Genomic DNA, 16,466 nt, shown 5'->3' on the forward strand with positions numbered 1-16,466 from the left:
CTCTACTCCGGAGGTGGTACCCGGCCATCGCTGGGTCCTCATGCCCGAGCCGGGGCCTGCATGCACTCGGACGCTCGAGTCTGAGGTACGAGCAGGCTAGCGCGAGCGGCAATGGATGAGGGAGAGGGTAGCAGCATCCGAGTCGATGTTCACGTGTCGGTTGATCCCGAGGCAGCGCTCCTCATGTCGGTCCTCTGCCGCTCTCTCACGACGGTAGAGACGGATGCGCGGCGCCTCCGCCGCAAGAATGCCAAGGCGCTCCGACTCGCCATCGAGTTTTCGGAGCACGAGGCAAACAAGGAGGCGGCGGCGAAGGCGAAGGAGGCCCGCCATGCGAAAGAGCAGGACTGCCTGCTCCGCAAGCTGTCAAGAAAAAGGTGCAGCTCTGACTTTGCCCTGACAGACGGCTCCGCCTCCAGCTCCAAAGACGATGATGACGCACCTCCGCACGCCGACGCCTACACAGAGGAAGGGCACAGTTACGCGGATGACCGAAAGGGGAAGGGGCCGGCAAGGAAATGGTGATTTCCTCCACCCTTTCTCGTTCTGTTTATATTTTATCTATGTTTTATAAGTAGTTTGTAGTATGGATTTGCACTGTCCGTCACTGAATTCTGATGAATTATGTTACTTTTGTCCGGCTGATCCGACGAACTGCACTTTGATCATGTGTTTGCATAACGTTGTATGAATTGCATGGTTTTAAGGTTTCCAATACAAAGGACGCGAGTGTGAAAGACAACATATAAGACGAGCCAGTTTATTGCCCGCGGACGTGTCCGCGTGCGTTGGAGGTGTTGGATTTTGCCATCGCAATGCTCTGAAAGCTCATCATACGGTCATCACCCTCGTCAATAGTTTTTTTCCCCGATATATAACCAGTCTATAGCTGCCGTACATTTCTCATTTAATTATGAACGAGCATGGAGCTATGTAAGTGAGTTTTTTCTTTTCTTCTTCTCCTTTTCTACATACATGCATGGTACACCACTCTTTGTTGAACGTGATATTACACCGAGCATATAATGGGAAAATCGATACCATGATCGGTTTAATTTATTGGCTAGTCTTTTTTTTTTTCGAGCATCAGTACAGACACAAGCGCTCATATACACGCGCATACACTCACCCCTATGAACGCACACACGCACACCCTACCCCTATAAGCACCTCCGAAAGACTGAGCCGGCACATCATCTTGAGATTTACGAAGTCACCGTAGGCGCCTCGTCATCGATGGGAACGTCTCCTCCCACTGAAAGCGCATCGCCGGAAATCCTGAAATAAATCTAGGAATAATGAGATTTACGAAGTCGCCGTAGGCGCCTCGTCATCAACGGGAACGTCTCCTCCCACTAAAAGCGCATCGCCGGAAATCCTGAAATAAATCTAGGAATAATGCGAGCACCAGGATTTAAACCCTGATGGATTGGGGATACCACTGTCCACTTAACCATCTCAACTACAGGTTGATTCGCATTGGCTAGTCTTTACTACCATGAAAATCGTGGGCTCCGACTTAACGTCGTACGTGGTGTTCAGCAACCATTGGTGTTTGACGAGATGCAGAAACTCGTGGAGCCGTCGCCGTCGTCGGGGACTCCATAGCAGTACGCCACCACAGGCCCATGGATGTAATCAAATAAGTACACTGATGGTGCTGACTAATCAACCAGGTACTTGTAGCATATACGCGGAAACGCTAGCGATGGTGCGCCTAACAAAAAGTAGAGATCGTTAGAGCATTTCCAGCCGTTGGCCTTAGGGGTGCGTAAAATCATCGCCTGAGGGCGAGCCGGCACTAAAATCGGCGTAGGGGCGTGCCGGTTCTCAGCCGCTCGCCCCAGGGATGCCCCCCCAGACACGGGTTTATTTTTTTTAACGAAATTCGGCAAAATTAGGTAAATTGGACAAAACATTCGGCTAAAATTTGGCAAACTTGACATATATTTGACATGTTCGATGTTTTACATAAGTTATTTAAAAATACCCTAACTAAGGGGCAAAGAAGTCGCTGAGCGTGGCGAAGTCGCCGACGTCATCGCCATCCTCGTCGTCGTCGGCGGCCTTCTCCTTCTTGACGTGGCCGCCCCTGCTGGACCCCTGCCCAGTGTCGCCTTGGCGGACCGGTGGCGGTGGCGCGTCGTCGTCGCTGTCGTCGAGGACGACGACACCTCCCTCGTTCCGGCCACGGCGCCAAGCTTCGAAGCGCTCGTAGGCGAGGCGCTGGCGCTCCAGCTCCGTGTGTGCCCAGTCTTCACGCACCCATTTGAGGGCCGCCGTATCATCGAGCTCCTCGCCGCCGGTGAGCCCGGGCTCTGTCTTCACGACGGGGAGACTCGGCTCCGTCTTTGGCTTGATGAAGCGCGGGGAAGCCGAGGAGGAGGCGCGCCGGCCGCCCTCGTTGATGACGATGCCGGCGCTGTGCGTGCGTCGGCTGAGCGGTGTCTCCGCGGCGGGCTCGGCCTTAACGCCGAGCAGCGTCGGCGAGCTGGAGGAATGGGAGGAGGAGCGGGAGAAGGACTGAGAAGAGGACGAGGAGGAGCCGAACCGCCTCGGCACCCATTGCCCCGCGCTCCGGGGGGGCTGGGTATGCCAGCACCTCGTGGAGCGTGCGGCCGGGGGCGCCCCACCATACGCGGCGCCCATCGTTGTTCTTCACGTCGCCCACCACCGGCGCCCCGTTGGTGCACGCCAGCCGCTGCGCCTGCCGGCGCTGCAAGTACGCTGCCCACAACACGTGGTTGTCGACGGCGTACTGAGGGAGGGCGCGCTGCTCCTTCGATAGGGACGCCCTCACGCGGTCGACCTCAGCGGCGAAGATGCCGGGGCGTGCGTCGACGTCGGGCACCGGGGGGATTGGGACGCCCCCGTTGCTGAGCCTCCACCCTGTCGGCCTGGCGCGCATGTCCGGCGGCCCGGATGTTGGCCTCGAAGAGGAGGTGCGCCTCCCACTCGTGGAGCGAGCGGCGGCTGAAGCCGTTGGCCGCCGCCGCGTCGCCCGGAAAGCGTTCAACCATCGAGAGGGGAGGGAAGGGGAGACCGGCGGCTGGTTTGGGCTCGGGCTGGTGTGGCCAGCGGCGAGGGGGAGCCGCTGGGGTTTTATAGCCTCGCGCCGTATGTACGCGTGGTGGAACGGGAGGCGTCGCTGCACCCGCCCGCCCGTGACGTGCCGCCCGTGAGGAATCGACAGCCTTGCCATTGATTCCCGCAGAAAACCGAGACATTCTGAGGAAGACGAGGCGCGTGCCTCTGACTCGACGGGCCCGCGGCTTTTTCGCGCCAAAACCGCTCGCCCCGGCGCCCCCAGGTGCCCCCCAGCGCGCCGGTTCGGCCTGGGGCCGCCGGCGCCTTCGGCCCAAACCGGCGAAAAACGGTCTTCTAGAAGCATGACTGGGTCGATATTTGGATGCCGACACGAAAAAAACGCTTGAAAAGGACCTATTGGAGACGCGGCTGGAGATGCTCTTATAGTTAGGGGTTGAAGTTTAGCCGGCCATATGTGGGATGGATGGTGGAAGTTGAACTGAGAATGTCAAAAATATTCTTATATTATGGGACGGTGCATCGCCAATGTTACTGTGGTGCAGTGTGGCCGATGTACTAACAATTGGTATGGCGATGATGCACTGTCAAAACAGCTATATATTCTTCGGCCACACCGGACTACCAGAGTGCTGCTACTATAGCTGCCTCTGTGCTCCAAATGATTGTAGCTTGAGAACAAAAAAACAATACTGCATCTGATCCATAAAAAGGGTCGTGGTTTTGCACTAACTTCAGTTCAAAACTAGTTCAAAATCACGACACTTATTTTGAATCGGAGGCAGTATAGGATCTCGTTAGCAGGTAGCTCAAGTGCTGAACCACCGAAGATCTCTTTAGCAGGTGCCGCCAATCGATCGAAGAAGGAACCGTACCACAGATCAGGCAACAAAATCGGTGGTAGTTGACGAGCTATACCCATTTTTCTTGTGCGAGCTAGCTAGCTAGCTAATGTAGCATGCACGTAGTACCGTGGCAAGTAGGCGAATGAGATTGTGGGTTATGCATGGAATCTCTGGAGACCAGCAGAGACAGAGGAACGGACCGATCAATCATGAATGTGCTACGTGTACCACAAGGAGCCAAAGCACTGTGACGCATTCAGTTTGCACCACGCTAAATGCGAAGCTTCCGCACGCAAATTAAGCCAGCAAGACGGGCGTGTCCTCGTCGGCACAGCGCCGTCACATCAGCACAGCGCATGGGCTTCGTTTGTCAGGTTTGTTTGATTGGCCGCCGGTGGGAATATGTCCCGGAAATTGCCAGCACACACTGAACCGGACCGTGGATCAGTCATCGCTGTTACGCAGGTGCAGTAGCACAATGGTCCCGTGATCCCCAGCATACATCATAATATCTAGAGTTAATTGTATCTACAGTACTCCCTCCGTTAAAGACGTTTTAAACAGTTCAGAGAGTGCCCAAAAGAGTTTAAGGTCAGCTGTCTAAAACGTCTTTTAAAAAAGAACGGATGGAGTAGATGAATTTGAACTTTCGGTATAGATTCATACAACAAACACTTAAAAGATGACACAAACTGATCATACAACTTGAGTTTTCAAAACATCACATCATAATATCTGGACTTAATATCATCTATAGTACACGAATTTAAACTGCGGGTACAGAGTCATATACAACAACTTAAAAAAGGACACAAACTGATCATACAACTCGACTTTAGGAAACATCACATCATAATATCTAGAGTTCATTGCATCTATAGTACACGAACTTGAACTGTGGGTATGGATTCATACAACAACTTAAAAAATGACACAAACTGATCATACAACTTGCCTTTTGGAAACATCGCTCATCATCAATGCAAAAAATGACACGAAAAGTTCCTGCCAGGAATTTAACTGCAAACCTCTCAAGTCACGGGATGGGTGCTAACCACCGGTACAATACTGGTTCTTGTTTTACATATGGAGTAGAACATTTTTTATATTGTTTGAACCAGAGAAATAAATGAAAAAAAAGCGAGCAACGGGGATGTTAACCAGTGCTACACAGCAGCAGTGGTAACATACTAGAAGTGTTGTGCGCGCTTTGCTGCGCCATTGGTATTGTTGCATTTTCATAATAAAAAACCTCTCTATTTTAAAATATACAGTGTTCGTTTTTTTAAAGTCAAATATATTTATGTTTGACCAAATTAGTAGAAAATTTACCAAAATCCGCAATATTAAATCGGTATTATTAGATTCATCATGAAATGCGTTTTTATATTTTTTAGTTAGTATTGTGGATGTCGATATTTCCGGCTTTGAACATGGTCAAAGTTACCTAGATTTCACCTTTTAAAAAACTAATACACCTTATATTTTGAAACTGATGGAGTATTTGGTTTGGCGAGTGGGAGAGATGATGGAGTGTGTGTCTTCTTTTTATTTATAATGCGGTGTTTTGGTGGACCTTTCGCGGTGTGATTCCGTGTTATCAGCTAATCTACCCATATTTATGTGGGAATTTTTCTACGTTGATGGCTACATATAATATATTGGTGCTACAATATCACATGTTGGTGCCTCACTTTTCTAGTTGATGAGAGGGTGCACGGGATGGCTATGTTTTTATAGGCCGTTTGCTGTCAGTTGATTTTCAAAAAAATCCTGGTCAAAATGTCAACCAATTCAAAAATTGAATAGCTCAATTGAATGGAAGAGCTCGAAAGTTAGGGAGCACAAGAAATTAAAAGAACTGACTGAGAGAACTCCTTGAGAAATTATTGACCCAATCAAAATCGGGAGACCCGATTCTAAATTGGAGGCATCAGCTGACTGTGAGGCCTTAAAAATTATGAAGCATAGTGTAATTAATATATTATGACATATTAGATTTTGTAGTGTCGAACAACAACTAAGGAAATTAATTTCATAAGAATTTGACAGGTATAATAGGACTTGCTGGGATTATTACAAAACCTAAGAGTGGGGAGACAAATTCATAGGAATTTCAAAATATTCATACAAAAAAAAGATGAGATCAAATTGCAAATTTCAAGTAGAAAAAATCCTATAAAATAATTTGCAAGTTTGACTAAACCAATCAAAAAAACAAACATCAAGCCAAGGTAACATTCAGGGGTTATAAGCTTTTGCTCCAAACTCTTGGGATTGGTTAATCCCAAATCATCCATCCATCATCCCAACCAGAACATGGCACCGATGCAAGGATCCTAGTGTTAACATTTAGTGGACCTTATAGTAAGTGCCCAACTACTTCATCTTCCACGTACCTTCTCCAACCCTCGCGGCTCTTTTTTCAGTTTATTTTTCTCCTGCTCAAGCGCTATAATAAAAAAGCTATCGATGGGTTAAACAATAAGAGGCTCTTTAACTACTGTTTAGCAATATTCATGCGAGGTTACAAATTAATTTCTTGTGCTACCTATCAGGTGTGACCCACAGGCGATTGGGAGAGAGACTTGATGACCCACAAGTATAGGGAAACAATCGTAGTACTTTCAATAAATAAGAGTGTCGAACCCAATGAGGAGTAGAATGAATCGATAAACGACTTTCAACAAGGTATTCTCTGCAAGTGTTGTAAGATAGTTTTGATAGATAATTTGAAAGCAAGATAATTGGTAACAAGTAAAAAAAGTAGCAAGGTGGGCCCTATCCTTAATGTTGCTAAGGACAACCTGTTGGAGCCTCTTATAGTGATTAAAACGCTCTTGAGGACATACGGGAATATCATCAAGTAACTTTCATCATGATTCATCAACTTACGTTCATTGCGTTGATAAGTTGTTATGTGGGTGCCTTGGAGCTAAGGTACTATTCTTACTTGAACAAACACATACTTATAATTATAGCCTCCACGCAAGCATCAGCAAATACAAGAGAAATAATTAAGATAAATCTAACCATAGAATTAAACATGTGGATCCAAAACAGTCCCTCATCAAACAATTCATAAACTGGGGTTTAGCTTTCTGTCACTCCCGCAACCCATTATCTACAAATTAATTCCACGATGCCTTTCCCTAGGCCCAAAGATGGTGCAATGTCATGTAGTCGACATTCACATAGCATCAGTAGAGCAAGAACAACACAACTTATCATCAAAACATTGAACAATTATCAACTTCACATGATTACAAATAACAAGACTTCTCCCATGTCCTCAAGAACAAATAGAACTACTCACAACTCATAATAATGAACATGTTTAGTAGGTACAAATATGCAATCAACAATCTGAACATAATGATCTTCCACCAAGTAAATCAAATAGCAACAACAACAAGATGTAGTCAACACTACTAGCACCCATAGGTACCAATCTGAGGTTTGATACAACAATTGAGCACAAAAGATGAACTAGGGAGATGAGATGGTGCTGGTGAATGGGTTGATAAATATGAGGGCTCACATGATGAGAGGAGCGTTGGTTATGACGATGGTTTCAGTTTTCCCCTCCAGGAGGGAAGTTTCCTGGCGGAATCGCTCCACTAAAGAGCAAAAGTGCTCCTGCCCTGGTTCCGCCTTGAGACGGCGGCGGAAAGTCCCAAACGTGTTCTCTTTATTTTCTTTCTAGGGTAAATGGCTTCATATAGGAGAAGGGCATCAGTAGTGGACCTCTGTGGGCCACACAAGACTGGGTGGCGCGCTCCCTTGGCTTGTGGGTCCACCGAGGCCCTTCTTTAGGACTTCTTTCTTTCAGTATTTTTTATGTTCCAAAATAAATATCTGTAAAATTTCAAATTATTTTTTGCTTCAAAGACTCTATTGTAGCTTTTTTCAGGTCAGAACTTCAATTATCGATAATCTCCCTCTTTTAATGTATCTTCCATTTTAAGGGGGAAAAGGCATTAGAATTGCATCATAATATGGTATGTAACTTCAGAATAATATGAATAGCAGTAGAAAATCATGATGCAAAATCGATGTATATATTTGCTACACAAGGAGGTGTTTTTTGCTATATCAAAATGAAACCACCAAAATATAGACATTGGGTGTTGAAGCACCGTTTTAAAATCCAAAAGCGTTTTTTTAGGAGTGGATGCTCTTAATCATGCATGCATTCATCAGTCTAGGAGGAAAATGCAAAATTATGCTAGTTATTTTGAAGTTATTCTAATCTTGTACACACACAAATTTGCAATTATTTATTTGTTGCTGAAATTTATCGATGCAAATTGGATTTTGGATAGAAGAGTACTTTCATTTATTTAAGATAGAAGAAATGTTTCTTCTATATAAAATATTAGAAAGAATCCTTCTGATGTATGTATTGCTATACACATTGTAGATCAGCCAACTGAACAAATGATAGGTGTAAGGGCATCTTCAAAGGAGACCCTCAAAGCTCCGGCATATGTATGAATTATAATGTCCCGGACCGTTTGTGTCAACTTTTGTCATCCAATGGAAACCCCCCATCAGTCCACGAAGTTGTTCGGACGTCCATTTTCCAGCAAATCCGAGACAAATGTGGGAGCAATACTTGTGTTCGGGATCCACTTGACCAACAAAAGCCACCTTGTGGTAAGAATGACGTAGCTGCTGCCTCACCCCCCCCCCCCCCCCCAAAAAAAAAAGAATTTAGGGTTCCTCCGTCCCCGCTGGCACCGCCGTTGGTCCACCTCATCTCCAGTGGCCCTAGGGCCATGGGGGCGTGGTGGATCCCGACCCTTGTCGGCGTGAGAGCTCTATTTTTAGATGTTTCTTCCAGTTTTGTTAAGGTTTGTATCCTGCTTAGGAAGGCGAGATGGCGGCGTGAAGTTGAAATAAAGTTCTCCTCGCCTAGCCCCCGTTCTGGTGGTGCGTCTAGCATCGTCGGTGGGCGCATGTCTCTGGCGGATCTTTCTTTGGTGGATTTGCTCAGATATGGTAATTGTTCGCCTACATTCGTGTATCTTCAGATTGGATCCTTCCGATCTACGCTATTCTTCATCGGCGGCGGTTGTTGTTTTCATGCACTGGTCCTATGGGGCCTTAGCACGACGACTTCTCGACTTCTACTACAACAAGTTTTGTATGGCTCTGGCGAGGGAGGGGCGATGATGGGGTGCGCCTTCGGCTCGCTTTATTTTTGTAGTCGTCGCTAGGTGGTCTACGGATTTGGATTTGATTGTACTGTCATGATTAAAGATGAATAGATCGAAACTTTTCACGAAAAAAAGACACTATATGGTCCTCCTCTCTTTTCTCTCTCCACACATGCATGGTTTCCTCTCATCTCTCTCCCCAACCGCACAAATAAGGGTTAATTTGTGAAAATGGTTGGATGACTCTCTCCCGTATCATGTCCACGAACCATGTCTGAATATAGAAACAAACACTTGCCGTGTTCATTTGGGGATCACGTTGGAGATGCACTAAAGCAGTACATTTGATCGAAAGTGCTATTGTTAGTACAGGTAGAAGCTTCCATCTGCCTACAGATCGACTGAACTCTGAAGCCATGGTCCGTCCCTGGGACGTGGCCAATGCACAGCGCACGTCGCCATCCACACAACACATCAGTTGACAAGTCTAACGCATCGCGTTGGAGAAGGCAAAGAATACATATGCAAAGTCGATGTAATTACCTGAAGAAAAGGTTAGTTTGATGTAGGTCCGTACATATATACGTGCCGCTGCTCGTTCTTGATCCTCGATGGGTTGCTTAATCCAGTGTGGCTAGCTGAACGTTCGGCTTTTATCAGGGACGTTTCTTCTTTCCTTTTTTCAAGGGAAAGGTGTATTTTTCTTTTTCTTGTAAACATAGGCAAAAAAAAGCTTTGTCTAGTCTCGTTTCAAAACGGAAGCAAAACGGGGGAAGGGTGCATTGCTGTTGCAACTTGTGGCCTGCCGACATGGGTCTTTTGCACCATGCGTTGCACGAGCATGTATCATGTATGTAGGGTATGTACGTCACCTTCATTAACAAAGAAAGAAGAACATCAGCACACTAGCTTTCGGTCCCGACCCTCGATAGTGCCCTTGGTCTGGGCATATATGCCACACTGTCTGGCCGACCTGGGCGCCCGCCCGGGCCTTGTGTCACAAGCCAGTCGGTTTGGTTTGATGATGCTTCTTTTGTACAAGAGTGCCCACGTCTTACTCAACGTTTTACCATACGCACAACAGTTTACAACTCCAAGCCCATACATACTTTGATTAACATTTTCGTAATCGCACATGTGTATAACTGCATACTCCCTTCGTCTGGAGTTACTTGTCGTAAAAGTGGATGTATCTACTACATGTGTTTCAATTCTAGATACATCAATTTCTGCAACAAATAATTTAGGACAGAGGAAGTACATATTCATACAATATGGAAATGTTTCTGCAGTCCACATTGACATATTTTTTTTCCTTGAACACAGAATGTTAATCACAGATCAGGAATTGATGGGGACGTATATGTATGTGCGATGTGTGGGGCGTATTATTGGAGCAGCTAGCTATAGATAGCGCGGACGGCACGGCAGGGCAGATGGTTGGAAGATATACAAGATAGAACAGTGGGTGGAAGAGAGACCTCACAGCTGAGCTGATCCAGGGGGTACACCTGGCGCCCGATCCCGCGCCGTGCATAGCCGATTACATCTACACATGCATGCGTCGCCTTCACGCACGCTAGCAACCAAAAGTTGGCCTCCCATGCATGCGTCGCCTTCACGCACGCTAGCAACCAAAAGTTGGCCTCCCTAATTACACTGCACTCCACCACGGATCCGGTCATATTAGGGCATCTCCAGCCGTTGACCCCCAGGAGGGGCAAAAAATCGCCCCTGAGGCGCGCCGGCGCTTACCCGCGCACTAGGGGCGTGATGCCCCCCAGTCGCGGCGCCCACGTTTTTTTTTAAATTTCAATTACGGCGCAAACACGACTGAAATTTGACGCAAACATCGCCGAATTCGTTCAAACTTAAACGTATTTTATAAAAGAAGAAAAAAACTTTCGCGGGCTACCCCCGCCGTCTCCCTCGCCGCCCGCCTCGCCGCCTACATGCCGAGGAGGCAGTAGAACCGCGTGTAGTCGCCGCCGCCGTCGTCATCGTCGTCGTCGCCGGCCCCGCCTGCGCCTCCGCCGTCCCTGCTGCATCCCTCCCCCGGTTGGCGCGGCGGGTTGGACGGTCCGGGGGCGTCGTCGTCGTTGTCGCTGTCGAGGACCACGACGCCGTGCTCGTCCTCGCGCCCACGCTTGCGGGCGGCGATCTCCTCCAGGGCCCGGCGCTGCCGGACCATCTCGTCGCGGAGGTAGTCGTCCCGCGCCCACCGCAGGGCGTCCTCGTCGGAGATGCCGCACCGGGATATCTCCTCGTACTCCGCGGGGAGGCCGCGCTCCGGCTTGGGCTTGACGAGGACGAAGCGGCCGGTGGGTGGGGAGGCGTTGGCGCCGATGCGGACGCCGGAGCTGCGTGTGCGGGCACTGACCGGCGTGTCCTGGGGCTCCGGCTTGGCGGGGCGGAGGCAGGGCGAGCCGCCGGACGACGAGGAGGACCCCCCGGTCTCCATGCGCCTCGGGGTCCAGGAGCTTCCCCGGCGGCGTGAGATGGAGGGGGGATCGGGGTACTCGAGGCGCGGCGTGTTGCCGCCCTCGATGTACTCGAGGACGGCCTCCAATGTGCGCCCGGGCACGCCCCACCACCGGCGCCGGCCATTGGAGTTGAGCCTGCCGGAGGGCACGACGCCGTTGGTGGCCTCGAGCTGCTCGGCGTGATGGCGGCGGAAGTACGGCTCACAGAGCGGGCTGTCGGAGACGTACCGTGGCCCCTCCCTCGCCGCCCGCGGCAGGGACGCTCGGATGCGTGTGATCTCCGCACGCCGCGCTGCCCCGATGGGTGGTGGTGGCACCGGCACGCCGCCGACGCTGATCCTCCACGCGCCGGGCACCCGCATGTCCGGCGGGACCGGGTACCCGGCCTCGTAAAGGAGGCGAGCCTCGTCTTCGTGGAGATGCCGGCGGCCGAAGCCGTTCGCCGCCGCGCCGTCACCAGGGAAGCGCTCGGCCATAGGTGGAGACGGCGAGAGAGAGGAGAGGGATGACGACGGCGAGAGAGAGGAGAGGGAGGGACAACGGCGAGAGAGTGTGATCGCCGAGCACGCTGGTGCGCGTCTTATATAGGCCGAGACGCCGCCCGTACGCGTGGCGGGCGAGGGACGCGCGTCGTCCAGCCTTCACTGCGCCGCCCGTGAGGCATCAATGGCGCAGGCTGACCGGTGCTGCAGCGCGGCCGCTTTGGCATTGATTCGCCGCGGGAAACGAGACGATGAGGACGACGAAGGGGTGAGAAGAGAGCCGTGTCGCTGACGCGGCGGGTCCGCGGCTTTTTCGCGCCAAAAAAGTTCGCCCGGTGCCCCCGGACGCCCCCCAGCGCGCCGGGTTCGGCCTGGGTCCGCCGGCGCTGTTTTCGGCCCAGACCGGCGAAAATCGGGCTCCTGGGGGTGCGACTGGGCCGATTTTTCGGCGCCGGCGCAAGAAAAACGCCTGGGGAGGCCTTCCTGGGGGCGCGGCTGGTGATGCCCTTAGTCTCACTCTCGCCTCGGTAGATGCACGTGATGATCACTATGTATGTGCACACAAAAGGCCAACCTGAACTCTGGCATACCACATTATAATCACGTTATATATTGTTTTTCATTGTACCCCCGCAAAAAAAAATGTTCTTCATTATACCGAAACGTACATATGGATAAGCTAGCCTGGCCTCCAAAGGCAGGCACTAGTTTTCTTACATTTTAAGTATTTCCGTGGTGCATGTTAGTAGTATGTGTTTTCCCCGCAAAAAAAAAGGAAAAGAAAAAAAGAGTAAGCATAGTTTGTTGGTTTGGTCGACCTCATCGTCGGCGTCAGTTTCCATATCCAAGGGGACCGGCGGGATGGCCGCAGCCGCCTATTTAAGGGCCCGCACAGCCTCTCATACGCTCCATTTAGTCCCTCGCTCACTGCTACCTAATTCTATCACTCATCATTCATACATACATGGGGTGAGTACACCATCAGTCTACTTCACTAGTGCTACACCATCACGAACTCCTACGTGAGCCATGGGGAAGGTGGTCGTCGCAGAGGCCACGGCGCGGCAGGGGGCGGCCTTCGTCCTCGGCGCCGTGGCCGCGCTCACCGTCGTCATGCTCGTCCAGTACCGAGCGCCGGCCGCGGGGCTCAGCCGCGCCAGGACGCCGGGACACTTCTCCGGCTTGAGGTCATCATCCGACGACCAGCACCACCGCCCCAACGGGACGACAGCGCGTGCTCATGTTCATCAGGCGCCGCCGGTCGCCGGTGGTCCAGGGCGAGACGACGGTCATCACCTTCACCGTCCGGCAAACGCCACAACAATCGCAAAGCCCAATTCTACCTCGACTCATGCCGCTCCAAGTCATCTTTCCAGCACACATCGCCGTCGACAAAAGGTCAGTTTGCGATCGACTTTTCAAATTTCTTCGGAAAGCTAGCCAGTTTCTTATACTCCTTAATTAGCTGAACGGCAATACTTTTTAGGAATCCTTTTTGTGCCCATGAGCAAATTCAGGGCGCTATGGCTGAACGGCAATACTTTCTTGCAGTAGCAGTTTTTTTTTTTTGCGGGGTGGTAGCAGTTACCAACTAGACCAACCACTCACGTGTTGCCACAAATGTACACACATCTTCTTTGTTGATCAAACTGTTGTCACGAGTCCGTCAATGCCGTTGTCAGTTACAGATGGTTAATTCGTTGTAGGATTAATAGCGCCAAATTTGGTGCCTAAAAATGCTGATGGATCATGCATGCCGTGGCAGGGACCGAAGGTGGAGTCGCCGGAGTTCCGGGGGTTGGCCGCGGCGGTGGCACGGGCGGCGATGGACGACCGGACGGTGATCATCACGTGCGTGAACCAGGCCTGGGCGGCGCCCGGCTCCCTCCTGGACCTGTTCCTGGAGAGCTTCCGCATCGGCGACGGCACAGCTCGCCTGCTCCCGCACATGCTGGTCGTGGCCATGGACCCCGGCGCCCACGCGCGGTGCCTCGCCGTGCACCAGCACTGCTACCACTACACCATCCCGGGGATCAACATCGACTTCGCCGCCCACAAGTACTTCCTCTCCAAGGACTACCTGGAGCTGGTGTGGAGCAAGCTGAAGCTGCAGCGCCGCATCCTGGAGCTCGGCTACGGCTTCCTCTTCACCGACGTCGACATCATGTGGCTGCGCGACCCGTTCAAGCATGTGACGGCGTACGCCGACATGACGGTGTCCAGCGACGTCTACTTCGGCGACCCCGACAACCTGGACAACTTCCCCAACACGGGGTTCTTCCACGTGAAGCCCAACGCGCGGACCATCGCCATGACGAAGCTGTGGCACGGGGCCAGGGGCAAGTACCCGGGCGCCAACGAGCAGCCGGTGTTCAACATGATGAAGAAGCGGATGGTGAAGAAGCTGGGGCTCCGGGTGCAGTACCTGGACCCGGTCTATGTGGGTGGGTTTTGCAGGTATGGTAAAGATCTGGGGAAGATCGTTACCATGCATGCGAACTGCTGTGTGGGGATTGATAACAAAATTAGAGATTTGAAGGGTGTTCTTGATGACTGGAAGAACTACACCAGGTTGCCGCATTGGGAGAAGCATCGGGCCAAGTGGACCGTGCCCGGTGCCTGCATCCGTGCAGAAAAACAAGCTTGATCCATCAATATTAGTTTACTTCACTCCATATCGGCGTGAGGAGATAGACGATCGAGTATTTTCGGAAATACATTCTCTTTTATTAATTTTGATGACAAGTATTTTCAGACGGACGGCGGGAATGCAAAATGACGTACAGTGGGAAAAATACAATGTGCGTTTATTTTATATATTAGCAAAAGAAATACTCAATTGAGGGTCTCGTGGGAGCTTTGGAACGAGTGCAATTCGAGGGTCTCATTCCGGCATGAGGTGATGACGTCACTTGTCATGCTTGTCTTGTGGGAGCTTTGAAACGAGTGCAATTCGAGGATCTTCAACGATATCCATAACGAGGCGAAAAATTGGATTCGGCCAGGATGAGACACATGGGTGATATTATGCCAAGAGAGTAGTTTTTGTATTGGCCTTCGAGATATTGACTTTGTTAAAATATTTTTTAGTTAAATGAATGTGGCCAGACTAATCAATTCGATCCTATGTTCCTACTATCAGTTTCGACTAATCAATTTATTCGATCCTGGTGTTAGTACAAAAGTACCTGGAAGAGCTAGCGATCGTGCACCCAACATGTTGATGTCGTGCGAACCAACCTATTGTTGGATGGTTAAGTAGACAGTGGTATTTTCAGCCCATCAGGGTTCAAGTTCTGGTGCTTGCATTTATCCTGGATTTATTTCAGAATTTTCGGCGATGTGTGTTCAGTGGGAGGAGATGTTCCCGTCGACTACGAGACGTCTATGGTGACTTTGTAAAAATCTCAAGATGATATGCCGGCTCAGTCTCTCAAAGGTACTAATATGGATAGGATGCGCGTGCCTGTTCATAGAATGAGTGTATGCGCATATGAGCACTTGTGTGTGTACTATGTTAAAAAAAACAAGCCGATGTCGTTAAGTATTGGAATTTAGGCCGGCCGGGGCCCGAGGAGATGGTGGGGGTTAGACCTGGCCATCCTCCGGGCCGGACCGGGCCTGACCAAGCCTGAGCCCAGCCTGGCCCGGCCGTCGGGCCTAATTTTCAGGCCCGAGCCCGGCCCATCACAACAAAAAACACATCGGGCCTCGGGCCGGGCCTTTTCAATAATGGCATAAACAGCGGGCCCAGGCCCGGCCTGACCTAGTCTTCGGGCTCAAAACCTAGGCCCAGGCCCGGCCTGGGAGCAGCGTCAGGCCAGGTCGGGCCGGGCATTTTTGGGCCGGGCGGCCCATGGCCAGGACTAGTGGGGGTCGAATTAAGGCGTCGGTCTCTAGCTCAATTTGGTTGCCTGATTGGCCGGGAGAGTAGATGCATGGGCAATTTTACTCTTGTGCAGGATGCGCTGCCACTGGATGTTTGTGGGCTCCCGTTGTTTCTACCGTCAGAAAAAGGAGAATCTCCTTTCGACAATGTGGTGGAGGACTAGAGGGATATAGCAGCAGGTAGCTGAGCTACTTAACACCAATAGCCAATAGGGGTCAAAACGAATCCTGCATGCCAATCCATGAAGGAAGGAACCGTACCACAGATGAGGCAAGTCGATCAATTATCGGTGGTAGCTAGATGAACCACCTACCCAACAAAACATGCATGACGAACTAGTCTAGCATCAAGCAAGTACACGAAAGAATACACACACCTGTAGACTGTAGTCCTTCCAAGCCAGCTACTGTACTAGCTCGACTACTGGCCCAGCAGTTCGTACATTCCCGGGATTCTCTGGCGCTCTGCATGCCAGAAACAGAGGGACCGTTCGATCCATCAATCACGAACGTACGCACAGCAACAAGTACCCGAAGCACTGTGCCGAATTCGATTATTAG

The 16,466-nt window shown here is 50.6% G+C and overlaps 1 protein-coding gene across 1 annotated transcript; it reads left to right on the plus strand.

Moving 5' to 3' along the window:
• Window positions 1-12,942: 12,942 nt before the first annotated feature.
• On the plus strand, window positions 12,943-14,812 carry LOC125554386 (uncharacterized protein At4g15970-like). Its single transcript, XM_048717953.1, has 2 exons — window positions 12,943-13,415; window positions 13,783-14,812. The coding sequence occupies exons 1-2, from the start codon at window positions 13,047-13,049 to the stop codon at window positions 14,662-14,664; spliced, it is 1,251 nt and encodes a 416-aa protein (XP_048573910.1). The 5' UTR covers window positions 12,943-13,046; the 3' UTR covers window positions 14,665-14,812.
• Window positions 14,813-16,466: the final 1,654 nt, after the last annotated feature.

The sequence above is a fragment of the Triticum urartu genome, chromosome 4 (assembly GCF_003073215.2).
Source record: "Triticum urartu cultivar G1812 chromosome 4, Tu2.1, whole genome shotgun sequence".
Taxonomy (NCBI): Eukaryota; Viridiplantae; Streptophyta; class Magnoliopsida; order Poales; family Poaceae; genus Triticum; species Triticum urartu.

What these genes read in the sequence shown, in the direction of transcription:
- LOC125554386 (XM_048717953.1), top strand. Translation starts at nt 13,047, where the DNA reads ATGGGGAAGGTGGTCGTCGCAGAGGCCACGGCGCGGCAGGGGGCGGCC. An exon ending in CACATCGCCGTCGACAAAAG is followed by an intron (nt 13,416 to 13,782) that starts GTCAGTTTGCGA and finishes ATGCCGTGGCAG; the next exon opens with GGACCGAAGGTGGAGTCGCC.